The sequence below is a fragment of the Tympanuchus pallidicinctus genome, unplaced genomic scaffold, assembly GCF_026119805.1.
Source record: "Tympanuchus pallidicinctus isolate F22 unplaced genomic scaffold, pur_lepc_1.0 scaffold20, whole genome shotgun sequence".
Lineage (NCBI taxonomy): Eukaryota > Metazoa > Chordata > Aves > Galliformes > Phasianidae > Tympanuchus > Tympanuchus pallidicinctus.
Genome location: NW_026294722.1, coordinates 12,772,360 through 12,798,183, shown reverse-complemented (window position 1 = coordinate 12,798,183; position 25,824 = coordinate 12,772,360). Strand labels below are relative to the sequence as shown.

The window sequence follows — 25,824 nt, the reverse complement described above, 5'->3', positions numbered from 1 at the left end:
GCCATTTTGGATGTAAGCAGGGGTATTGGATTTGATCTGTAGAGTCTTATCTAAGCCTTCCTAAATTTGTTCCCATATCCTATTTTCCTCTTTGTTGGTGCACCAAGGGACATGATAGCAGCTTTGTTATCTTAAAGTAAGTGCAGTGTCCACATAGGCCAGCTTCTTGTCTCTGATAAATGAACCAATAGCAGTTATCTAGAAAGAATTTAATTACAGGAAAACCATGAAATGGTATTTCTCTCACATGCTGCTCTACCTTCCAGCAGTTGTCTATTTCAGGACAACGTAAGCAGTTTTCTGTAGTATCCATTGACACTACATTGGTTTTTGTTCTGTCAATTTGTGCAGTTGCACTTGAAACTCTCATAAGCTTATAGTGTGTACAGTGTCCTGTATCACAGAGCTCCATAGCTGAAATACATGCTGTGGGAAGAAGTACAGTTGTTTTTATTATTTTTTTTTTTAAGAGGTGATTTTTTTTCTTTCCTTGGGGTGAATGTTGACATTCTCCCATTCAGTTGTGACTTTACAGTCTCAGATACACCCTATTAGCTGAGCCTTCCACTGGACTGAAGGGTGCCTGGTCTAACTTGTTTCTATTGCTGGATCTCTGTCATGTTTTTGTTTTTGTTGGCTTTCTTTGATTCTTTCAGTGCTCCGTATTTCTGTGGCAGGAGGATCTCCCACATGGACAGCAGTGAGATGTGTTACCACTGCTGTTTGTGTTGCTTTTCAGTCACAGCTGAGCCAACGTCACCCAAATACCTTCTCGTTGGTGTTTTTAAAATAGTCCTTCCCTAAAGCTGTTGTTAACAGTGATTAAATGAGAACAGCTCTGTAAAAACAGCTTCAGTTCCATCTGCAGAAAGGAAAAAGGCAAAGATGATATTTTGAACTTAGCTTTGATCAGGACATGGTATAAAGCAATCACTGGAAAAGGTGCCATGATTCTATGACTGAGAAGGGCTGAGTCCATCCCTGCCAAAGTCAAAAGAGCTGCTCTGAATACCTGCAAGGCAGAGTGGATGTTCTCTGATTCTAGTATGGTGGAGTTGCTTATTGCATCTCGCCCCTCAGAAAGAAAATACAAAGAAAAGATAACTGTATATTAAGGGAGTGAGTTATTTTGTTTAAAAATCAGTTTCTTTTATCAGGGGCTGCTAAACCTCAGGAGAGGGTAGTTTCTCTCTCATGTGTTTGTATACATATTGTTGTAATAAAGATTCTCATTAGCTACAAGTGTTGATTCAGAGTTCTCCTTAATTGCTTCTCTTTACTGCTTGCTTTTGGCTGGGGAACGTGGGTTTGAAGAGAGTTATTTTGTGGTTAGGGCCCAGGAGACCTGAGTTCATTTTTGGCCTTGCCAGTGCTCTCTATGAGATCTTAGGGAAGTTTCTTAATATTTCTGGTTTTTTTCCACTTTCTTCTCCCTCCCCCCTTACCTCTTTTACCCACCAAAAACTCCATGATTAAATTTCACCAGTTTCTCCTGTGTTACTTGCCTAATTTAAAGGCTGGATTGCAGAAACTGCTCTTTACAATATGTTTTTAATGTCTAGTAATGCCTGTTCTGGGGCTGTGGCTTTCACAAGGGAGATCTTTACTCCCAGGCCAGGCAGTGTTTCCTTTAAAATGGAAACCTTCACAACTCCAGTAAATGGTGTAAATTATTTTACTGCAAGAATTTTAGACATGCACTCAATTGTTGAGGAAGCTTCTAATCCTTCATTTTTGACAGAAACCTGTAAAAATATAATAGCCCCAGTGTTTCCACAGATGATCAGTTGTAACTTCCATGTCCTGGTTGGAGGATATACAAATATTACTTGGGTAATTTGAAGTGTCATTCAAAAGGTATAGGGTGTTTATCTGTAGCATAGTAATTACTGACACAATCCTTAATAGATAGCAATTAAAAACAAACAAATCAACCCAGGATTTCTTCCTGGCCTCCAATTTTTTATTTCTTTTTTGCTTTCCTTGAGATTGATGGAAGGAATGGATAGTGGTTCTTCTCTTTCAGATCTTTCCTGTCATTTCTTGTTCTTTTTGAAGCTTAAGCACATGTATCTTGTTTATATATTATGCCCTGAGGTGTTTCTGAACAAAATTAAGCTCTGAAGCACCTGAAATAAACCTCGTATCATTCATCGTGTGGCGTTATTTCCTTGACTTTGAAGCTTTGCTGGTCAGTTTTCATTACTGTGGGGAGGAAGAAGATACTTGTAGTGCATGTCTGGTATATAACTTCTTAAAAATTAAATTATACACAACACTCTTGCATACATAAACAGTGAAAATTATTGGAGGAAATTAAGAGTTGTGAATGGGGATCTTTGGAGTCTGTAGAGAAAGCCATTTCAATTATTTTTGTGATGCAAACATTATATTCAGCTAGATTTAGAAGGGCATTCAAATTAAGCCATTTGGCCATGTGTTTATTCTTTGGTAATTCCTGAGATGATGTTTAATGTGCTCTTGAAAAATCTCGAGGGATTGTGATTCTCAGAAGTCTTTTTGGAAGATGGCAGTTTAACAAAATGAATGGTGTTTAACAAAAGCAGTGGTGTTCACTAGCTCTTCTCATGAATACTTTGTGTATTGTCTTCTCTTTTTCTTCAGAAAATTAAGGTAGCAGCCCTGCGCATGTACACCTGCTGCGTGGAGAAAACCGACTACGAGGAATTTTTTAACAGTAAGTCATGAATTTGGTGCTACTGGAATTTGAAGTGTTACCCTGATGAGAGAAATGCTGGTGAAAATTGCATGTAACTATAAATAAGAAAGCACTTAGTCTTGCCAGGGGTTGAACAGTGCATGGCCAACAAGAAGCTGTCTGTGCTACACCGTTATACAGGACAGAGGTGCAGGGGAGAGCTCTGGAGCCTGAAACTGTTGGATTTGGTGTCCTGTAGTGATTTACAAGGGTGGGATAGGTAAAATCTCAGAATAACCTGGAATTGGAAGAATATTGCCTTTTTTTATTACTGAGAGTGAGGTAAGTGAAGAATTCAGATACCTATTACTTTTTTTTTTTTTAATGTGGTCCAATGTGTCCTATCTGTCCCTTGACTAGTTCTGAGAAGGTTCAGTGTAAGGCCTATCTTTGTCTGTTCACCTAGTGCAAAATGTACTGAGAGGGGTTTGTTATATGGTGTTGCTGCTGCAAAAATTTCCATTGCTTTTCAGAAGGTTTTCCAAAACTCTGATGTGGTTTCAGAGGTGGTAGAAGTGAGAGAACTTTATAAGCAGTTGGAGTCATCGTTAGTGATCAGAAAACTGGAACCTCATTTTTGCTGTGCAGGTACCTCTGCTCAGCTGCATGCCCTCTCAAACTTTGCCTTCATCATGTTTGCCTCTCAGATAGAGGTGTTACTGTTTCTAGCTGTTGTTTCACTATCTCTGCTTAACAGATTAATTGTAAAAAGGTGAATAGAGTGAATAGATGTTTCCCTAGATAAAAGGGATTTCAAAATGTGTCTGGGAAGGAGATGCCACATATTTTCTTTGCCACAGATTTTCAGGCTCAGCACTGAATAAAAATTACTTCAGTTGTATTCTTGGCATTGTCTTACTGTGTTAAAGCAAAGATACTCAGAGCTCTCAGCTGTAAGTGTATCACAAAGAGCAGGTGATCTTTCCCTCACGTTTCCCCGTTTTCTCCAGAACATCACTGTTGCTGTGTTTTTCTTTTTGCTCTACAGTGTAAGTTGTAGCCAGTCCAGCTCTGATTTTACACTTAAGGAAATCTTATTGCATACACTTGAAGCCTTTGTTCCATAAGGAAATCACTTGTTTTGCTCAGATTGACAGTGTGTGATGTGTCTGTTGCTGTTATAAGAATCCTGTGGTGTTGGAGTCATTGTGGCTCTAAAGAAACCGTTGCTCTGATACAAAAACAGGTGTAAGGAGTTTCTGTTATGGTTCTCTACCTGCAGCTGTTTGGGAGATTGGCTTTAAAACCTAACAGGCAAGTGATGCGATGTGTTTAAAGAGTAGTTTCCCCTAAGGCATGGTTTGGATGGACAGGGACCTTTTAACTGATGTAAAAGAGCTTAGGCTGTAATTCCATGGGTAGCTGAGTTGAAGCAGTGGCCGAAGGGAAAAGGCTCTGTGCTCCTCACGAGCTCTCTGCCTGTTCTCTGGACAGGAAATTACATATCTACTGAAGTGTGTAGGTCACTGTAAGAAACTAGTTCAGTGTTTTGCTGGCTTACTGTTTTGTTGTGTTGGGGAACTAGTGGCACATAGAAGGGTCTGATGGCAAGCAGCTGGCATGAATTGAGTGGTGAGGAATATGTGTTTAAAAGATGGGAAGCATGGAACCATGCAGGATATCCAACTTTTCTGATCGTTTTTTTTTTTTTTTTTTCTTCTTTTTTTTTAATCAAACTAGATCAGTGAGAATGGGGTTCTCCTGAGTTGTTCCTTTTTCAAGTAAAGATGGGCAAACCTTAAGCTAGGACCACAGCTTGTTCCCGAATGAGCAGTCTGGGTGACTGGAGTAGCAGAAACCCAGGAAGCAGTTACCCTTAGCTCTGTCTCTCAGTGATGTAGCAGGCAAAGGTGCACCTGAGACCATGCTGGTGTGGGTGCTGCACACCTACACGATAAATTGCACTGTTCAGGACCCTTAAGAATAGTAATGCTGTGGCACGGGACCCAGCTCAGGTCTATCCTCACTGAAACTGGCTGCACGCAGACCTAGCAGAGTACTTTTTACTTTTTTCTTGGCTTTGCTGCCCCCAGCACTTCTGGCTGAAGTTGTATGGTGTTGAGATATCCAAGTGAACTGCACAGAGTCAGCTCTGGTCTCTGGAGAGCTTATTAGCTTTTTCTCTGTAGTTTGTGAAAGCTGTTAACCTACTGAGCTGGCCTTGAAAACAGTACACCCATGCATGTGTAAAACCATTTGTGGGCTGATTAACCCTGTGTGATCCAAATTGGTTCTTCAGTGTTTCTGGACTTGCTTTTGTGATGTGGTTGCGCTGTGGCTTGAATCATAACTGCATGACCACGCAGATCTCATAGTGGTGTGCAGATTTCTGTAAGGTGGTTTTCCAACAGGTGAGATAGAACTGCCAGGATATTATGGTGTAGTGACAGATAGTATTTCACATCTTAAACTACTGCGCTTTCTCAGTGCCTTTCTGATGATACCCAGTGAACTTTCTGAGAGTTTCTCTAATGCAGAATGAGCCCTGTGAACTGCCTTTCTCTGTGTTATGCTTTTGAACAACAGTACCCAAAATACAGGAGTTGTGAATCCACCTGACATGTGAAGGAGGTGTTGCAATTGAGGCTGTCTGGTGTTCGATGGCAGTTAATTTTATTGTACCTGCCATTCTGCTGTCCCTTTGTCCATAAATGATCATCAAGCACAATTTTGGGAACTTTTGTTAAGGGCTGATGTCCCAAATGTCTGCTATCCTGTACTGCTTATATGGAAAGTGGAGCTGTTTTGGGACTTCAGATATACTTTGTGTAAAAGGGAACTGAGAAATAGTAGAGGGAATAGCTAGATTACCAGCAGAAAGCTTTCTGTGCATGAAGCTTGTGAAGTTTGGGTAGTTATAACAAATGAAGTACCTATTTGTGAGGATAATGCCTATCTTATAACTGAAAGACTAGAAGAGCTCTTAGGATCAGGTAGGTGATACTGAGAGCTGAGCTGGAATTGGTCGATGAGCCTGATCTATGGGGTTGCTGCAATTCATCTTGAACTGTTAATGCTATTAATTGCTCCACGGTCCTGCAGTTGTTGTAGCAAAGTGATGGCTCTATTTCCAGTAGTTTCTAGTGGGACTAACAAAGCAGCACAGAAGGGCTGGAGTTTACCTACAGCACTCTGAATCCTTCTGTTCTCTGCAGCCTTTGGGGCATCCTATAGATACCTGCTGCTCTCCCTGTCAGTCAGTACGAGTGGAATGCTGACACAAAAACAAGCCTGTTTTATGTTTTTTTTTGCAGGATGTGGAGATGTCATCTTATTTCATCCTTCCTTAAATTGTGGTAGTTGCATTTTCCATCATGAAAAATTCTACATTAAAGTTTGTTTCTCTTACCTGATGAATTTTAAGTGCAGTATATGGCTGGAAAAAGATATATGTCCCCATAAGCCTGAGTGTTTATGTCTCTTAAATACACAGATGTGAACAGAGTGTGTTCTGCAGGCAAAACAGATTTATTCCCCAGCTGATAATATCACAGTATTTCAGAGGTGGTTTTACAGTCTCACATTTTTTTTTTTCTCTATCTAACTACATTCTGAAGGGAATAATTTTCTATTGAATTTTAGGATGGATATTTCTTCCCTTTTAGTTTTCTGATACCAGGTCTCCCGAAACTCCAAATTTTGGAAATGCCTCCTTTCTAAAAGACTGGTAACCAAGGACAAAGTTGTTACTCTAAAGCAACATCCCTCCTTTGAATTAGGACATAGCCAGTCCTAATACAGAAATTAGAAAGTGAATGAAGAAACAGAAGTGCAACACTTGGGAAGTTAGAGGAAAAAATTCTTCCCTGAATTCTTCTACTGAATAGGTCTTTAAAAACTTTCAGAATTTCCAGCAGTGGAGGTGTGAGCTTTGCTTTGCAATGAAGAGCAGTTTCTGTGGTAGCAGACTGATGCATGCTAACTTCTATTTCAGAAACCTCTGTCTGTTGAACTAAGTGTTTCACTCTGAACCTTGTCTGTGGAACCCTCATTTAATTAACTGGTTTGATTAATGCAAGCACTGTGCATTCTTGCTCTGGTTGGAGATCCTTTGGCTTGCCTTTAGATCAAAGTATTCATTTTTAAGGACTTGAACTGTTTCTGCTTGCAATGAGACAGCCAAAAGGGGAGAAGGGTGGGGGAAACCTGTGGTTAACCTCCAAAACATACTGTTAGTTAGTGACTTTATATGCTCTTAGTGGTGGTGTAGGTGATGTATAGGCATTGATGCTGAAGCTTGGCACGTTCTGTCCCCTGATGGCATCGTCACTTTGAGGAGGAGGAATAGTGATGAGTTGCTTGTTTGCTGTGGTGGCTGCCTGACCGTGGTTGACATATAAAAAGAAAGAGCCTGTAAAAATTTTGCTTCGTGATCCATGTGAGCCTCCTTGTTACTGCCTGAGAGGCAGGAACTATAGGAATTAGGAAAGAATACATTGCAGTACCGAAAAAGGGATTGACTTCCCTGAGGCAGATCCAATGGGAAGGTCTGCTTCTGAACACTCTGCATCCCAGGTTTGAGTAGTCCAGAAGATGAGGCCAAGTGCTGGGTAGGCCAGGGTGTCAGATGCTTTTCATTAGGTACTTCTTCAAGGGACAGCTGTGGAAATGGCTTCCCATGAGGAAGCTTTAAATCTGAGAGGAACTGAAGGACTTCCTGTGCGCATAACCCCTAAGTCCATGCTTTCCTAGCATGAGGAAGAGTGGTCTGGTTGCTGTGGCATAAAGCCTGAATCTCCAGCCTCCCAACATCAAGACATGGATGGTTTTATGGTGTAATGTCCATGTGCATGTAGACATTTCTGGGAAACCCAGCAGCTATAGTAGTAGAACAGAATATGGAAAGAGAGATTATTTCCGTGTCTGGTTTGTTCTTTTAATCCTGATGTGTGATGGCTTGAGGCAAGGTGCTCCGAGAGAGCCGTGGGTTGTGCAGCCACCTAGCAAGTACAGCAGCTGAGTGAGAGCAAAGTGCCAGCTAGCACAGTGAGCAGCATCCTGCCTCTGGCAGCAGGAATCAGTGCGTGCTAAAGGAGGAGTGCAAGAACTGGGCAAAGCATCCACAAATACTTCCTTGTTATTCTTTCCTGCTCTGGGACGTCCTGAGGTAGAAGCCATATCTTTTTCTTTGTGATTCTTCATTGTGTTTTTTTTTTTTTTTTCCTCCTGTTAGTTTTACCTCAGTTCTAAATATATGAAGCCTTTTGGTATCTACAGTGTCCTGTGACTGCACATTCTAGATCTTAATGATGTCTGACAGTAAATATTTGCTCCCAATATGTACTTACTGAGTAAAGCTAGAAATTTAATTACTAATATCTATTCAGATTTTGGTGTAGTGAATCTGTTAGGTAAAAAAAAACAGATTAAATTTAAATTAACATTTGTTTTTATTTTTTTTTTCTCTCTCCCATCAAGGGTGCCAAATGCCTGATACATTGAATTCATGGTTTCTAGTAGCCCAGCTTCATGTCTGGTAAGTGAAGCTTGAATAGCAATATAAATAGTCTCAGGAAGTAAAATGATACGTACCTTACTGTGCAAAAAAGTAGGCTCCATGATTATTGATAAAAGTGGTAATATTCAATTTACAAAATAATGAATTCTAATAGTTTTCTACTAAGGAGCAAAAAAACCCATGGAGAAACTGACATCTTAAATCTCTGTATTTCTAGGTAATGGAATAACCCGTGCCGTGAGCTTTCTAAAAGCCTTACTCAGCCTGTGTGGAAAAATCCCATTTAGGTGTTTTAGGAAAAGTTTAAATTTATGTAGAAGCGGTTTAAATTGTGAGAATTTGTGGTGGTTGAAGTTTGCTGCTTGTCAGAAGCATTTAACAAATTATAGCACTGGCATTTATTCTTGCGCCTCTGAAATGTACGCACAGGTTGGTGAATGCCAGCTTGGCTACATCTAAAAATATTTAACACCTTAAACATTAAGTTTTTTTCCTCCTTTTTCATTTGTGAAAAGAGTAGCCAAAAAAATCAGTTTTTCATCTAATGTTACATACTTATAAAGGTCAGCAGGATGCACAGGGGAGTACAGTAATTCTTGTTAAGTGCCAGATCTTTCATGAAACTGAAGTCCATAGACTTACATTTTACTACCCAAAGACTCGAAAGGAAGTTTGTACTAAAATAGTTGCACTTAAGAACAGGCCTCTTATTTCCTTGCCTCCTTTTTTTTTTTCCCCCTTCCCTCCTTTTAATTTCCTGTCTCCTCAATATATTGAAAGATGGGGCAGCTCATTTCACTAAGGAATGAATTAATCAGCGGAACCATTGAATTGGTTAATGAAATCAGTGGACTCAATTAATGGGTCGCCCTTGAGATTTGCAGTCTATTTCTTACTGTTCCATGTGAAAAGGGCTTTAACAACTGAATTAATAAGCTAATCATTTGGTTTGATATTTGGGAAAACTGCTGCAATAAATTTTCAAACCAAGCCATTTGTAAGTACTTGAGGAGAAACAAAGGCAGATAACACAGAACTGCAAAAAACACACTTTTTTCACAACAATTTTGCATTGACAGGGAAATGTGCCATGTATTAGCATGGCATTTTGAGGTGCACAGTATTCTTTCACAACTGACAGGCATGAAAATAAATAAGGGAACGATGATAGAGAAGGTAGTATTTGATAGACATGGACCATCTGAGATCACAGTTATGTCAGAGGAAGCCAACAGTTGCTTCTCTTCGAGCCTGTGATGCTAAGGAGACCCTTGGGGGAAACTGAAACATTCTAATGCTTAACCTATAGTCAGTGTGTTAACAAGAAAGTCCTGAACAAGCAGAAAGGAACAAAATCACTGTTTTGTTGGACAATGATGAAAATGTGAATCTGGAAGGTAGTACTAGGCTAATTTGTAATACGAGGTTCGTTTTTTCTGAAGTTTTTGTACCTGGCTTCTCCTTGTTTCTGGCAGCTTGACCTACATGAATGCTGTCATTCTCACAAATCAGAGATCTGGTTTGATGCTCTAGAACACAGAGAAGCCTACTCACTACCGGGGCCACTGGCACATGGCTGCATGTTTTGGTTGTGACTATCTCAGTGGCCAAGATTCTGCTGTGACATGGCAGATATATCGCTGCGTTCTCTCTGATTCTCTTTTTTAAATCAGTATCTCAGTAAAGAGGGAGCAGGACACGAGGGATTCTGCTAACACTGGCATATGTAAAGGCACCCTACTTCTGAAGGCTCGAACACCTATCTCTCCTTCTAGCCTTTTGTCTCGAGCTAGAAGTCTTTCTGATATGGCAGCCAACAGCCGTACCATAGATTCTGTTTGCCATCTGTTAAGATGTTCCTGTTCCCCCTCATAAGTCTAGATCACTTTCTGGATTACTCGTTCCTTCCTTCTTCGCCTACAGACACTGGCTTTCAACTGATTTAGAATATCTTCTGAAGCAGGAAAGGATAAGATTTTTTTATATATACTTAGGTAAAAACCTTTCTCCTCTCTCGCTGCTGTCATTATCCATCGTGTTCCAGTCAACTCTTTGTACTGCTAGATCCCACCTCTTATAAACTTTAAGATGCTTGTCAGACCATACTCCTTGCATTACAGATTCTGATCGATTCACTGTTGGAATATCTGTCTCTTATTTTCTCTCCTTTTCTATGAACCAAATTTTGTATGTAACCAGAAAGGATGGAGAGAATCAGAAACTCATTTAGTTCAGTTTTCATTAACTTATTTAAAGATAACGTTCCTGCAGATACACTCCATTTCTTTCCAATGTTCTTCTAAAATTATACTTTAGAAAATCAACCTACTAGTGTTCTTCCCTGAGTTTTATAGGTTATTTCAGTTACCTCCCACTCTTGATGTCAGGAGGACATCAGGCTCAGAAGCCCATACCTTCTAGGAAATCTCAGGCTTTTCATTCCTTCTGCCACGTTGTTCTTTTCTTGTGACAGTCTGATTGAAGTATAGGCTGTGTCCACACAGCTTCTGAATTGCAAAAGAGATGACTTTGACTGTAGTAAGAAATGTCTTGTCTTATGTCTTATGTGGTACATCCTGCTTTACGTAGCACTTAGGGTCAGAATACAGCAGAGCTTCAGTTCCCTTTCTGAAACTCAGCAAGGTTTGTTCACTGCTTTCTGTAAGAAAAACTGTGCTTGTGAAAGTGTTGATCAGTTTGAGTGAGTGTAGAGGAGAAGAACCATCAAGTTTGTGCAAAACAGTTCCAGCAGGGATAGAGGTATCAGATTTGCAGAGAAAGGTTTGAGGCTGCTGTATTATTTTGAGGTACGCTGTCTCAAAAGAGAGTAAACTGTCCATGGTTCATCCTAGAAGAGCAGAGTGGAAGGAGTTTAAAATTACAGCAAAGAGAGCAATATCTTACCTGAGAGACATTTTAAGAACAAGTTTATCTGGGATGTCTTAAGGTTGATCCTGCCTCACCATGGGCAAATGGGCTGAACAGCCTAAGTGCAGGCATCAGGATGGAGGGAGACTACACAGCCAGGCTGAGGTCTGTTAGCTTGTACCTCCACAAAAACCTGAACTTAGCTATAAATACTGTACCTAGTGAGCTTGCTAGCAAAGGGTATCATGTGAACTTGCTAAAGGAGATAGCAAGAGTTCAGAATTCTGCCCTATACCATTATTCTGAGCTTCCATTCATGATGGAGGTGCATATCTCCACATCTGGTTGAAGTCTATTCAGGAGATTTCTTCTCCTGTCTTGAAGTTGCTGGCACTTCATGGATGATAGGTTAAGCAGAACAAAACAACAGCCTTCTTATTTGGTTGGTGTTACACCTGTTGTTAAACCAGAGTCATTTATCTGGTCTGGTATGATGTAACCCTAGAAATAATTGCCTTGGAACACCTGAGGAAGGCAGAATGCCTGGTCCAGTGAAAGGGGATAGCAGGAAGCTCTGAGTGGGCTTTAACCTTGGAGGCTTAATGCTTCATCAGGCATGGGCTGCATAGCACTGAGCTGCATCTCAACACTTGGATACAGTAGTGCTGATTTCTGCTTCTGGAGCTTAAACCAGTGTGTTTTACTGTACTGGCAGAAGCAGTCACAGCCGAGGCTCCTGTTGGAAACTGCTGCTTCTCACCTCAGGTGGAAAGAGGATGTATGTGCTCACGTTTCTTTTCAGGCATCCTTATGTATTATTTTCTTCTAGTGTAATCTTTCTGCCTAATTAAATATGACATAAATTATCCACCCCAACCAATAGTAGACAATTTTCTAAAGATGGTTTGGAATAGATTTGCTTTCGTGGTTTGACAAAGATGAGTCAGTATTTCAGTAAACTGCAGAACAGATTTGGTAGTGAAACGACAAAATGTTTCACACTGTGTTGACCCAGTTAGAAAGTTTATAGTCTTTAAAGAGTGTGTGTCTTTTTAAACCTCAGACGGCAGGTGTAGTAACAAACTACCAAACTTTAAAATAATCTGCAGAATTCCATGATCTCACTCGTGGTGCTGCAGAACAGCTCTATGACAGCACTGTGCATCCAAACACAGAGCTGCCTTTTAGGCTTCGAGGGTAGCAGGCTTTCCTCTGAGCACTGCTCCATTCCTGCTCATCGGTGAGCGGTTGTTAACTGCTGGTCTTTGTGCTGCACTCTCCTCTTGGTTCACTGCTGCTGAAGGGAGACGGATGGGAGCTTGTATTTATGCATGTGGGGGTGATTGCCAAGTCTCTCTTGCTATTTTTTTTTTTCCCTGAGGTTGCGAATTGAGTGAGAGCAGTGTAAAAATACTTCTCTCAACCCAAAGTTAGGCTTCCAAGTCTTAGGCTGAGGGGTTTTTCTCTTTGACTTGGTAAGAGTGAGCAAAAAAAAAACTTGGAATACAACAACTCTAACTAATTAACTGTTTTGTACAGGTTAATTAAGTAAAAGCATAAGAGGAACAAAGGTTTTGAAGCTGATGAAAGTAAGACAAGTTTTAAGCTCACAATGTGTCTGGCTCGTGTCAGGGCTGATAACTAGAGAGGTGTTCCGAATTCTGGATCATCATTCTAGCTGAAAGCTTTGCAGTTTTTCTTTTAGCAAGATGCTGATAGGTTTACTTCTTGCTACCATCTTCGCAGAATCTGGAGCACCTCTCCCATGGAGAAAGGTTGAGGGAACTGGGCTTGTTTAGCTTGGAGAAGAGAAAACTCCAGGGAGACCTCATGGTGGCCTTCCAGTACTTGAAGGGAGCATATAAACAGGAGGGAGAATGGTTGTTCACAAGGGTGGATAGTGACAGGACAAGGGGGAATGGATTTAAACTGAGACAGGAGGTTTAGGCTGGGTATTAGGAGGAAGTTTTTCACCCAGAGGATGGTGAGGCTCTGGAACAGGTTGCTCAAGGAGGCTGTGGATGCCCTGCAAGCATTCCAGGCCAGGCTGGATGTGGCTCTGGGCAGCCTGGGCTGCTGGTTGGGACCCTGCACACAGCAGGGGGTTGGAACTGGATGAGCGCTGTGGGCCTTTGCAACCCAGGCCATCCTATGATTCCCTGATTCTTTGATCTAAATTGTAATTGTTTGCTGGGTGCTGTTAGAAATGGAATTGTCACTACCACCATATATATCTTGAGAATCCTTACAGCTCTGTTTCCTGAGCCAGGAATTGCTGCTCTTCCCTTTGCTGACTGCTGTCCTTCCCCTTCTCTCCCTATTATCCTTTCCCAAGGCTCTCACTCACTTACCCTTTTCCATCACTGATCTCCTTGCCATGCCTCAGTCCCTCTCCAATCTTTTGACCTCATTCTGCCAGGACTGTTATGCTGGAGCCTGACCTGCCTCTCACCTGGTGGCTGCCATTTTCAAAAGCATTCATGTAGAAATCAGGTTCTGGCTCAAGGGCTTTTCTTCTTTTGATACTGTAGTGTGAGTGGAATGGACCTTGTATGGGACATAAATGTATGGTTCTATTTAGAAAAGAGTATAGGAGCAATGCAGCTCTTTCAGCTTGTTTTACCTCTGTGACTCAACATTGGCAGTAAGTTTTGCTTCCTTTGCTGGTTAAAAAAAAAAAAAAAAAAGAAACACTTTCCTTTACTAACTGGCAAATCAGATAGAATCCATCATGAAGATTGGCATCTGCCCTTTTACAGGTCAGCCCAACAGACAAGTTTCAGATGTTTATGATTTTCCCTGTTGAGCTGGCATTCACAGAGCACTGAATACTTCTAATGCCTGAAGGGAGGCCCAGATCTTATCTCTGCTGTAGAAATGAACAGATACATAAATCATTTTTACCTCTTAACTCTTGCAGTGCTTTCACTATTAGTAACACGGCTGCTTCAAAGTAGCCTATAGCAGCTCTGCTCTCTTGCTTTTTCAAAAGGTGTGAGAAAAAGCTTTTACATGAACAGCCTCCCAAGCATAGCATGTCTCTGTGCAAATCAGTGACTTATTTCAACTTCAGTGTTGGAGCATCCTGTCATCCCAGCTTTCTGCCTTGCAGTGCAGCAGCAGAGCTGACTAGCGAGGTAATGAACGTGTTCTGGTGGGGACTCACCTCCTGGCTCAGTGAGGGAGCAGCCTGCATTTCAGTTCATGCTGTTTACAGATGTAATTTTAAAAAAAAAAAAAGTATGGTTGTGATGGCTTGTTTTTTGGACTGAACAGCACCAGTAGCTTGAGTGGCTTTAAGGTAAAACAGCCCAACCTGGTATTCTCATTAAGATCCTGCTCACAAACTTGTGATTTCTTCTCGCATGTAGGGGTTTTGCCAAGTGGTTGGATGTGTATCCGAAGACCCCTGTAGATGAAATAATTTAGGACATTGCTAATGTGAGTTTGGGTGAAGTCTGTGACCTGCTTAAGCTTTCACTACTTGGCTAGTGCAGTCTTTTCCAGTATTTTAGTATACCAAGCTGAATTACAGCTGGCTTGTAGCCTAGGATTAGAAAAGACATTTGTTCTTGCTCCAAAGGATGGTATGTTCTTAAGGCTCTGGAATTTAAGTTGCAGTACTGCTTAACTAGATTACAGTGCTGTCAGCCAAAATAGAATCCACTGTCACTCTTCCGTAGCTGGATTGGCCAAAATCCAGGAGATACAGCCCTCAAGTACAGGATGAACAAGTTTATGATAGCTGCTTTTTAAAAAATCTTATTTTTATTACCTGATAATTTATTAACTGATTTTATAACTGACAAAAGCATGTACTGTAAGAAGAATCTTAAGTGAGCTGAAGCTGATTAAATTTATTGTTTAAACTTGAAGAAAAACTAAAAGCTATGGATGTGTTTATGTTCCTGCAGGATGTGTCTGGTGCGAATGAAGCAGGAGGGTCGAGCAGGAAAATACATGTGTCGCTACATCGTCCACTGCATGTGGGAGGATGTTGAGCAGCGTGGCAAGGTGATGGGGGTAAGCTAACTCTGGTGCTGGTAATCTTGATGACTGTAATGACTGAGTTCTTGCAATGGGTTTGTAATTTTGCATATCTTGGAAGAATGCTTAACAATAAATCTTAAACGTAGCTACGCGTATATTTCTTTATGAGCTCAAGCTGGTACAAGTGGATGTCATCTTGGCCACTCATTCCTGCAGCTGTTGTACTGAGCCACTGACTTTGTTTTGATAACTGTATCATGGCCTGGATGTGATGATGATTTGCATGGAAGTCATTAATTTTTCAGATATTTGCCATGTGATTACATAAACAAGGACACTGCTGTAACAGGATGGGCATTTGGGGATAGGAAATAAGCAGTTCGAGTAGGAAGATACGTCACTAGTGCCATGCTTACAACTGCAATTTAAGTCATTCCAGAAGAGCTTTGAGTTTTCTCTGTATCCAGGATGGTGAGCAAAAGGAAGGTCAAGGGACAAAGCTATTATGTTAAGTTCCTGCACGTGACTACGTACCTTTCATTAGCTTAATTTTCATTCTGGATTCTTAATATATCTAGTCATTTCAAAAGAAAAGTGTTAAGGAAAGCATAGCTCCAAGGATAGTTGATTTGGAAGTCTGAAAGAAGGAGAGACACGGTCTTCTTGGCCTATACTATGAGCAGGGTTATGCTAGGTAGTTGTAACAGTTGTTTCTGACCCTGTAGTCTGTGGATACGTTTCTCCTTCATCGTGTTGGTGACAGTGTCCAGTGGTGGCAGTAGCCTGATGTAGTTGAGAATATCAGTATTCAGGATACTTCTAGTGAGAGACCAGGGCTAGGAAAGGTCTCCTGTAATGCTGGAAAAAGAAGTATAGAATTGTTAAATTATTATATAGAGGTTTTTCTGACGAACAAGGAAATTAACGAGTGAGTTTATGATTTGGTGTGAGATCACACCAGTAATTCAAGAAGTTTTCTTTTTGTTGATATTCTGTTTTGCATGTGGTCAGTCTTAAAAAGCATTGATTCTGTTGCAACTTCAGTGATTCTATCGATCTTTTTATTTTAGTTTTTTCTTTTTTTCCCCAATCTGTTGGACGTTAACTTTCCTTGTTACAGATTGGTTTTTAAGATGGGTCTAAATTTAGGCATCTTAAAATTTCTGGCTACATTAATGAGCAAGACAAAAAGAAATGGGAATCCTTCTGTCCTGGTCAGATGCCATGAGGCAGTGTGATCAAGCCTGGGCAAATTAGGTGATTGCTAGTACAGAGCATTCTTCGTAGCACTTTCTTTTTCTGAAGCTCTTAAAGTATTCTTGCATTCTAGGAGACAGACAATGATATAAATACTCATATAACAGGTTTCAAACAGCTGCTTTGGTGCAATGCCTGTTGGGCACAAGCACTTCACAGAGCAGAGGAACTGAACCAGTTTCTGGAAGTCTTGAAGGCCAGATGGCAAACACCTCACATTATTAACTGGCTATTCTAATGTCTCTGTATTTACTTTAAGCATTGCAAATTATTAATTAGCATTCTAAACTCATCTTTAATTGTATTTCTCACTTATTTTGTTTTCAGTATTTCATTGTCCTGTGCTTTTGGCCTTAATTTCCTTTCTAACCTACTCCTGGCTAGAGAGAGAAACAAAAACATTAAGCCCATGGTGTATGAAAAGTATGAGGAAAAAGATGGAATTAAATGGGAAACTTAATGCTTTTGTCCTTTTCCTGTGCCTTCCATGTCGTAGCAGTGGTTGCTTCATGTTTCTGAAGGAACTGAAAGCAATTCAGATCCTTGATATGGGTGTAAATTTAAGGTTGCTTTTTTATAAGAGCAAACAAAGAAAAAAAAAAACCTACATTGCTGCTCCCCAATCCTCCAAAAATCCCTTTGGGGTTTTTTGAACTCCATCTGGGCAGAGAGTGAATGCTACTTCTGGACAGAAAGCTGTTTTTCAGTTCCTTTTGACACTGATTTTTCCTAATACCAACTAACCTCAAATGCCATCACCTAGTTTTCCTTGCAGGGTTTGAAACAGCAGAAAGCAGCAACGAGAAGCAAAGCTGTTTGCTACTCTTAAAATCATGCTGAACTCAAAAATGAAGCATGGTGCAAGTTGGAATTGTATGAAGTTTAATGAAGAACTTGAAAGGGAAAAAGATAAAACTCATAGTCTGTTCTTTGTGAAGAAAAGCATGCAACCATTTCTGCAAACTGAATTATTCCTTTGCTCTCAAAATTCCCCCCAGAATGTTTTAAATGAGAAGAAAAAAGTGTGTCCTTATGCTTTTCATCCAATCTGGAGCTTCGAATGTTAATAAATGCTTGTTATAATTGTATGGTTGCTGTATGATGCAACTGTGAAGAGTTCTTAAGTGGTTTGAATGCCATTCATTCCCTGCTTGACAAGCTAGGCGCCTTTTCAGTTTGACTTTGAGTTTAAATTTCACAATCTTTAATAATGATAATGCAACATAATAGCAAACAGGCTCGGATTGTAATAATGTGATTCCTGTGATGTGTTTTACATTGGTTCTAAGATAGTTTTTGGCTGTAGCCTAGTCTTAACGTAGCTTTTATGTAGCAATAGCTGATGCTTTAACAAAGTATGTACACACTTAAAGTCTTGATCCCACAAACAGCTTCGTCTGTGCCTATATTTAATGTTGTTGAACTGCACAGAGGCCCTTTGATTTTAATTACATTCCTTGTAAGAGAAGGTAAACTCTGGAGTGACAGCTAACTAGATGTGTGTAGATGTGAGGTGTGTCAGAAAGTGTGGTGAAGTGTGCTAGATAGTAAACTAGAAATCAGGACTGCTCTTTTCTCCATACTGTTTGTGAAGGTACAGCTTATGTGACCATTTAATGTTTTTCTATCTTTTAATTATTCCTGATCTTTCAATCACTAGTTTGTCAGCTTTGAACTCTTTAGTTTCTTCAAGTAGTGTTTATTGCGTATTGGATGAAAATAATTGTATACATTTTATGCACTTTATGCCTTAGCTCCCTTGCTTCTTATCTCTATTCCTTTCCTCTGTGCTGGTGATGTTACCTACCATCCCATTCTGGCCAAGACCCTGCGCAGGTGACCCCTGTTTTGTCCCTGCCTGCTCACCCTTCCTCACTTTCTTCACTGCACATCCATGTGCTCTGCCTGAACTCCTTCCTTACATCTCACTTGAGCAGTTCCAATGGGGAGAGAGGATAGGTGAAGGACATTTACCCTCAGTATTAGATTCTGCCTATTAGTCCTGATATATTATCCTTAGCAAATGAAGTTGAGGTCATGCTTTGCCTTCTCTCTCAAGCTCTGACAAAACATTTGTGAGCTGACTGAGCAATACGAGTAACAGGTACTTATTCTCAAGCATTTCAGTCTTGCAGTCAGTATATACTCTGCCTTCAAAAGAAGGTAATTAAATCTATCAAAAGAAGAACAGGAGATACAAAGATGATGGCATTACTGTTTCTCTGCTGATGATTTCAGATTTCATAATCTGAGCCTTTCTCAGAAGTAAGTCAAACGAAAGGAAATTTTCCTGGATTCTTTTAGGTCACTAAGCTGTCACCTGCATGGCTCCCAGGTGAGGACATTCTATACCCAGCTTTTTCTGTCCTGCAATGTCTCAGTGGTCAGCATTAAGCAGACTGGTACACTGCTGTATTGTGGTATAGGGGACAGAGCACCTGTATGAAACTTGCTGCTTGGATGCAATTAGCTGAACTTGCTGACAGGCCAGGCTGCAATTCTTCAGCTCGTTTTCATATCTAGCAGCAATTCCAGCACTTGATGTAGAAAATGGATATTATATTCCTGAATTGATACTGATGGTTTATTAAAATATGCCATCTGCTCTTAAGTACACAAGTTCAGTGGAGCCGAAAGTGATAGAATGCCAGGCATTTTAACTGCTAATTTACATCAGCTCCGACTCCAAATGGAGTTTGTATTATTTCAAAAACTGGTTGTTAAAATTGCTGAAATCTAAATCTCAGCTACAAAGTTTTGGGACTTGTTAGCCTGAGCTCCTTCAGCACTCCTGAATGTCGGCAAGAGTCAGAAACCAAAACTTGACGCAGCTGTAAAAACACACGGAGAGCCTGTGGCCTCAGCAAATTCTACTGGTGCAGGCATATTTCAGATATAAATTTTACTCTGCTGTCCCTACTACTAATGAAGTCAGTTTCTTTTGGTGGGTTTGCAGCCAGGTGTGTCCAGTTCTGTGGCTAACCAGTGCTCTTTACTTAATTTTTCCACTAGTGACATTTCTATCAAACTTTAAAAACAAACAGAAAAATTGGCTTGATGCAATGGCTCCAAGTGTTAATAGTAACATTAGGCTGGGTACAAGGCTTCCTTTCGATCCTGCTTTGCCAGAGATCTCCACCTTGTGGCTTGCACTGAATAGATTTATACTCCTCAAACGAGCAGATGCTTCATCCATTTGTAAGGGGAATTCAGGCAATACTGGAAACTGCAGCTATTTGTCTTCCTATCAGAGTGCTTCCCCAACGTGAATATTAACCTGAGCCGAGTATTGTCACAGTAACTGTGTATGTGAAAGCAGTTATTGTGGGTCTGAGTGTATTTGAACACCTTTAGATGATGCAGAAGGGCGTCTGGATGCTGGAGTTCCATGGAGCAGAATTTCAGCTGATTGACAACAGAAATATGATTTTTTTTTAAAGGAAAAAAAAAAAGAGTCACTCAAGAACAACGAAAACTGATGCAAATCACATGCTGTCTTAGATGCATCAGTCTTTATCCAACTACATGCAAGCTGCTGTTGGGCTGCTCTTGGCAGCGATATTCCAGTGCGTTGTGGTAGCGTTGTGCTTCTGAAATGAGTAACACATTTTCAGTGCAAAAGAACAATTCCAGTTTATAACCATATGTGTTCTTATCTCTTTTACAGCTTTCAGAACAAGAGGGGCTGACAAGCCAGGCATGCCAGACCTGTTTTAATTTATCTTAATCCCACTTTCCTGTTTTCCCACCAGACCACTCAGGACCCCTGCCCCCTTTTTCCAGGAACACATCTAGGTGTCTTTTGAATTCATTTATTGGCTCTGCAGCGCGTAGCACAATGCAGCCTTTGTTATACTCATAGCCAGAGCTGTTTATATACAGTGACCCATAATTTGCTCTCAGTTACATTGGTGTACATCTGAGGTAACACCATCAGAATCAATAACGTGGTTCACATCAGTGTAACTGAGAGCAGAATTTAGCTCTGTAAACTTGAACACAATTTTGTCTTTTAACTGAGAAGAGACATTAGAAGATTAAAATATCGTCTTGCCTTACACTAACAAAACAAGCAAACAAAAGCCAGCCAGAACTTAGGCTTACATCCTCCATTACTGGACTTGCCTAAACATGACACAGTACACTTCAAGTTGTTGTTTTTTGTGGAGAGTTAAAAGTTTGACACTTACCTAAGGACTCAGAAATCACAGTCAGAGTGAGACCAGTGTGATTCTGGAAGAGTTGAGGACATGGCATAAAGTTGATAGCATTTCAAGATTGAAGTCAGACTTTGTACTGACTGTTATTTGCTGTTGATTCACCCACTAGAAAGTGCTTGAAAGTTCAGGAGGTCCTTTTCAGGCTGGTCTTTAAAATCTTGTGGGAAATCATGGGTCAAATGGGGTTGCTCAGAACGCAAATTGCGTTGTTATGGGAGAACAGGAACAGCAGGAAAGTGTGATTTTTGTTTAGTTTATCTGTGCAACTGAGAGGAAAAGTTGAAATTCCAAATGATCCGTGTATTTTTAAATATGCAATGTTAATAGGACGTTTTAAGGAGAAAAGTGTTAGGATGCTAACAGCTGTATTCACAGAGCATGAAAGCCAAGCTGTGTCGGTTCTGTACACCACTCGTGGATCCAGTAATTCTTGTGCTCTCCTGCTGGTTTTTTGTTATCAGAGCTCTTCATCCGCAGTTCGTCAGGACAAGAAATACAGGAAAATACATTTATTGACAGTTCTTTAGTCCAATATAAGGTGATGGTGTTTGTTTTTTCTCTTAAGAAAATAATCCATGCATAAAAAGTTTAATACTTAACTTCTCTAGGTAGAGAAGCCATGTATGTAGACAACACTTGTTTAGAATGTGAAATACTGTGGACCTCAAGATCCTTGGCACAGAAGAGCATTGCCTGTGATCATGTAGAGTGAATATTTGTTCCTTTTTGGTGGTTGGAGTGTTCTTGAAATTGCAATTGTAGGACCTGTTTATTTAGCAGTATGAAGGCAATCAAAGAGACAAATCATGTAGCAGATGGGGTTCTTGTTGCTGCTCTTTTACCAAGATAAAGCAGCCTGCCAAGGATCTGGTGACCAATGGAGCTGCAGAGAGGCTGTATGAATAAAAGGGGGGAGAGGATCCACCAAAGCCATACCTGAGGACAGGATGGATTGCCCTTTGAGAGCTTCAGGTTCTTCTCCACTGGATTGAGAGAAAGGCTAGCTGACCAGTTTGAACTGGATGCTAAACTTCTGTCTAAATAGAAGTGAAAAATACTCCAAGGAGAATGTTCAACATCCTAAAGAGCTAAGAGATAGAATAATTTACATCTAGTTATCAATATTGTATTTGGAGTAGGAAAGCATGATGGGGTCACACCATATCCTGGGAGCTGCATGCTTCAGAGGGAAGTTGCAGACATGTATTGTGTGCTTGGGAATGTGTGTGAATACAAAATGATTAGCTGTTATCTATGCAATAGAGTAGTTAAAGTTTATTTAATAAAACTAAAAATAATTTTAAAAAAAGGGATACTTTCCCCTTAAGGGTAATCTGAAATCTTGAGTAGGTGGCCATGAAAATTTCAATAGATTGGTTACTGTCATTGAGGTTTTAATTAGGGAAGCCAAAAATGTGTGTTTTATGTCAAATCAAGTAAGATGGAACGTAAGAATCTTTGGCTGTTCTCAGAAGCTTTGTCTGTGGTGAAACATTGTTCTTGCTTCATCAATAGGACATGAACTTCGATTTCTTTGCCTGCAGTCACCTTCAGAATGTCACCGGGAAGTGTTTTCACAACACCAAATTCAAAGTCAGAATTTCATTCCGATTGCGTGAAGTCCACCAGCATGTAAAAGAAACAGGGATGCAAGCAGAAAAGGAATGAAGCATAAACTTTTGATCGCTTTTCAAAAAGCTCCAAAGCTCGTAGCAAACTTCCATTAGTTTGTCATTTAATAAGTGAGAAAGAGAGCCAGACACTGCTTCCAGAGCATATTTAGTGTGATCTCCTTTAACTTAAGTACGCAGGAGGATGTTTGTGTGTGGAATGTTACCTTGAAAACACCCAAACCATGATGAAGCCTGGCACAGGTAGTGTGGGTGGTGATAAGAGCTTAGCTTTGCCAGGTCGTAGAGGTTAGAAATGGGCTATTTCACAGGTCCTGTTTTTAATGTAGTTCTAGAACCAGGGTCTGTGGGACTAACATCCCTGACGGTCTGAAATAGGCATGTCCGCTGCGTGCCAAGGATACGTGGCATTGAAATCAAAGCATAAGATATGCTTGAATTCTTTTCAACTGGCCTGCCTCAGTTTTCTGTAGAATTTGACATAAAAATGTTGATTTCAGTTTCCCAGATGTGTTGGATGTTATTGCTGTATAGCAGTGTCCATAGTCTGTTTTGTGCCTTCCTCTGATGCCTACACTGGAGGCTGCCTTGTGCCTTTTCTACAAATACTTCTGCCATTATTCCCCACATACTACACCTGTGAGATTCACATGCCAAAACTGATGTTACTGTGCAGTGGCTGTAGGCACTAAGTGCTGCCTTGCACTCCTCAAACTCCTGCAGCGTAGCATAGCTCCAAAATCCAGTGCTGAGCAACAGAACTGCTGCTCACCACAACTGTATTATTTTTCTTTTGACAGCATAGCGATGACAGTGGAAACAGGGAAGGGACCCATATCGAACCTGCAGCCATCTCCAGGCTCAGCAGAGCTGGAATAGCAGTTAGAACTGGCTCAGCACTTAGGTTGTCAGTGTTGCCTGGCTTCTGCCATTGCTCTGTATATCACTCATGGTTCAGCTTGTGCTTTGCCTACAGTCAATGCAAAGTTAAATAACATGGTATTGTACTGGGTATTCTGAAATTTGCTATCAACTTCCTATCCTTTTGGAGTTTGTCCCAAAATTCCACAACCGAGTTCAACTGATCTTCTTGGCTAATTCTTGTGAGTCTCTTGGAAGCGAAGTATTTTATGTTATGAATGTAGTTCTTTGATAATGTTAAGCTGCTACAAGGAAAACACGTGCACTTTTAAGCAAAATATCTAGATCAGTGTCCCTTTTAAATCAAAGCATGTGGAGTTCTCAGTGCATTTTGATTATATTGTCGCCTGTGATTTTCACTGTGACTAGAATGTCACTGATACCTTCTGCTTCCTCTTCAAAGCCTGTATGATTTAACTGTGATTGAGGTGCTGTGTTTTGCATAACTTCTGGACTTAGCTCTAGGGCACAAATGGCACCGGTGAGATCTGCTTAGTGTTTGGGATCTCTTCTCTAATCTTTATTTTGAGGAAGAATTAGCAACTATTTTTGATTCCTGTGTTTCTGATGGAAAATGTGAAGGCAGATTCTCAGGCTACTCTGTTTACAGGAGAGAAAGGGGCACAGTTTGAGGGACACTGTTTTCTCTGTGACAGGCAGTGCATTCAATCTAGAAGGATCTTTGTCGTGCTTCAGCAATATCTACAGCTGTGCTGAGCAGCCTTTACCTGTGCTGCCTCGTCTTCTGTAATAAGAATGTGGTGATGCTGTTTTGATTGCCTTCTTTGCATGACTCGGTTTTTTTTTCAGGAGCAGCAAAAGTAGAAGTTTACTTCCCCATTTATGACTCTCCTTTGTGATGAATTGGCTGTACTGATTTCTGTTATGCCTCATTTTGACATTTACTTGCAGTACATGGGCAATTACTGAAGGTCTAATCTCACCAATTCTGAATGTTTTCTGAATGCTTCACCGAGGGAGGGTTGTGCCTGACCAGTCTGATGGTCTTCTATAATGGATTGACAGCATCGGTGGACAAAGACTGCCAATAATGTCATCTACCTGGACTTCTGCAAAGCCTGTGACATGGTCCCCTGACACATCCTTATCTCTAAATTAGAGAGATATGGCTTTGAGGGGTGGATAGTTTGGTGAATATTGAATTGTTGGGATGGTCACAATCGGAGGGTTGTGCTTAGTGACTCTATGTCCAGGTGGAGGCCAGTGACAAGCAATGTCCCTCAGGGGTCTGTGTGGGTCTGGTGTTTTTTAACATCTTTATCAGTTAGATAGATGATGGGATCAAGTGCACCCTCTGCAGGTCACTTTGACTCTAAGCTGAGTGGTGCAGTTAATATGGCAGAAGGAAGGGATGCCATCCACACGGACCTTGATAGACTCAAAAGCTGGGCCCATGTGAACCTAATCCCAGGTATGTATGCAGACTGGAAGAAGAACTCTTTGAAAGTAGTCTTGCTGAGAAGGACTTAAAGGTCATGATAGATGAAAAGATTGACATGAGACAGCAGTGTGTGCTTGCAGCCCAGAAGGCTGATAGTAATCCTGGGTGGGTGGTCCAGGGCAGGGGTGTGATTGTCCCTCTCTGCTCTGCCCTCGTGAGGCCTCAGCTGGAGGCTGCATCCAGGTCAGGGACCCACAGCAAAGGAAAGATGTGGAGCTTTTGGAGAGGATTCAGAGGAAGGCCATGGGCACCTCAGAAGGCTGGAGCGCCTCTCCTATGTAGACAGGCTGAAGGAGCTTAGGGTGTTCAGCTTGGAGAGGAGAAAGCTGTGGGGAGACCTCACTGCAGCCTTCCAATATTTAAAGAGAGATTATAAACAGGAGGGAAATGATTTTTTGCATGAGTAGATAATGATAGTACAAAGAACGGTTTTAAACCAGAGGAGAGAAGACTTAGATTAGATGTCAGGGGGAAGAGAGAGAGAGTGGCGAAGCATTGGAACAGGTTGGCTTGATGGGACCCTGGGCAGCCTGATCTGGTGGTTGGGAACCCTGCAGCAGGGAGGTTGAAGCCTGACGATCCTTGAGGTGCCTTCCTACCCAAGCTATTCTCTGATATATTTTTTTTCTTTCCCTTGTTGGCCTTGGTCATTTTTTGTTATGCTGATTCCTGAATTCGCTTGAGCTTCCGTCTTCCCTTTCTGGGGCTTTTGCCTGCTTTCGTATCTGTCATGTCAGCATGTCTCATACTTCTTTCCTACCTCTCATTCTGTAGAGAAATTAGCCTGTTGCTGTACCATTTCCTCTTAAATGTCTTCTGTTAATTATCTTTGTTTCTTTGCAGGACATCTTTTTTTATGTCACATTCTTGCTTCCTTATGTTCTTTCATGTTCAGCTAATCAGTTTAATAATTATTTCATTCAGCTAATAATCATCAGTGCCAGTTATGCCTGCCATGCAGCTTCACTGATTGCTTGGTCACACTGCCTCTGCTCAATATGCTCTTCCAGCAACTATGTATTGCAGAGGTCCACAATGAAGGCTTGGGATGTGCCCTCCTTTCTGCTTGTTTCAAACCTACACTTGTATGTTGAAGCATTTTCATGGCTTTGCCTTTTTCAACTCCAGATCATTTATTTTTCTTCAGTTTCATTATTTCTCTACCTGAACGTTTGCTTTTAATGAGGAGTCCAAAACCAAATACAGTATTTGAGGTGCAGCCTCATTGTGCCATGAACAAGGAGATGGTCACTTCCCTAGTCTTGCTGGCCACGTTATTTCTGATGCACACCAGACTG

At 40.9% G+C, this 25,824-nt stretch overlaps 1 protein-coding gene across 2 annotated transcripts in view; it reads left to right on the top strand.

Annotated features, from left to right (window-relative positions):
- Nucleotides 1-25,824, top strand: part of LOC128081084 (ubiquinol-cytochrome-c reductase complex assembly factor 1) — a 51,542-nt gene that overhangs the window by 9,073 nt on the left and 16,645 nt on the right. For both annotated transcript variants that reach the window (XM_052684006.1, XM_052684005.1), the window contains exons 5-7: nucleotides 2,626-2,698; nucleotides 8,138-8,195; nucleotides 14,960-15,068. In XM_052684006.1, the coding sequence (XP_052539966.1) occupies nucleotides 2,626-2,698; nucleotides 8,138-8,195; nucleotides 14,960-15,068 (240 nt within the window). The remainder of the gene's footprint in view (nucleotides 1-2,625; nucleotides 2,699-8,137; nucleotides 8,196-14,959; nucleotides 15,069-25,824) is intronic.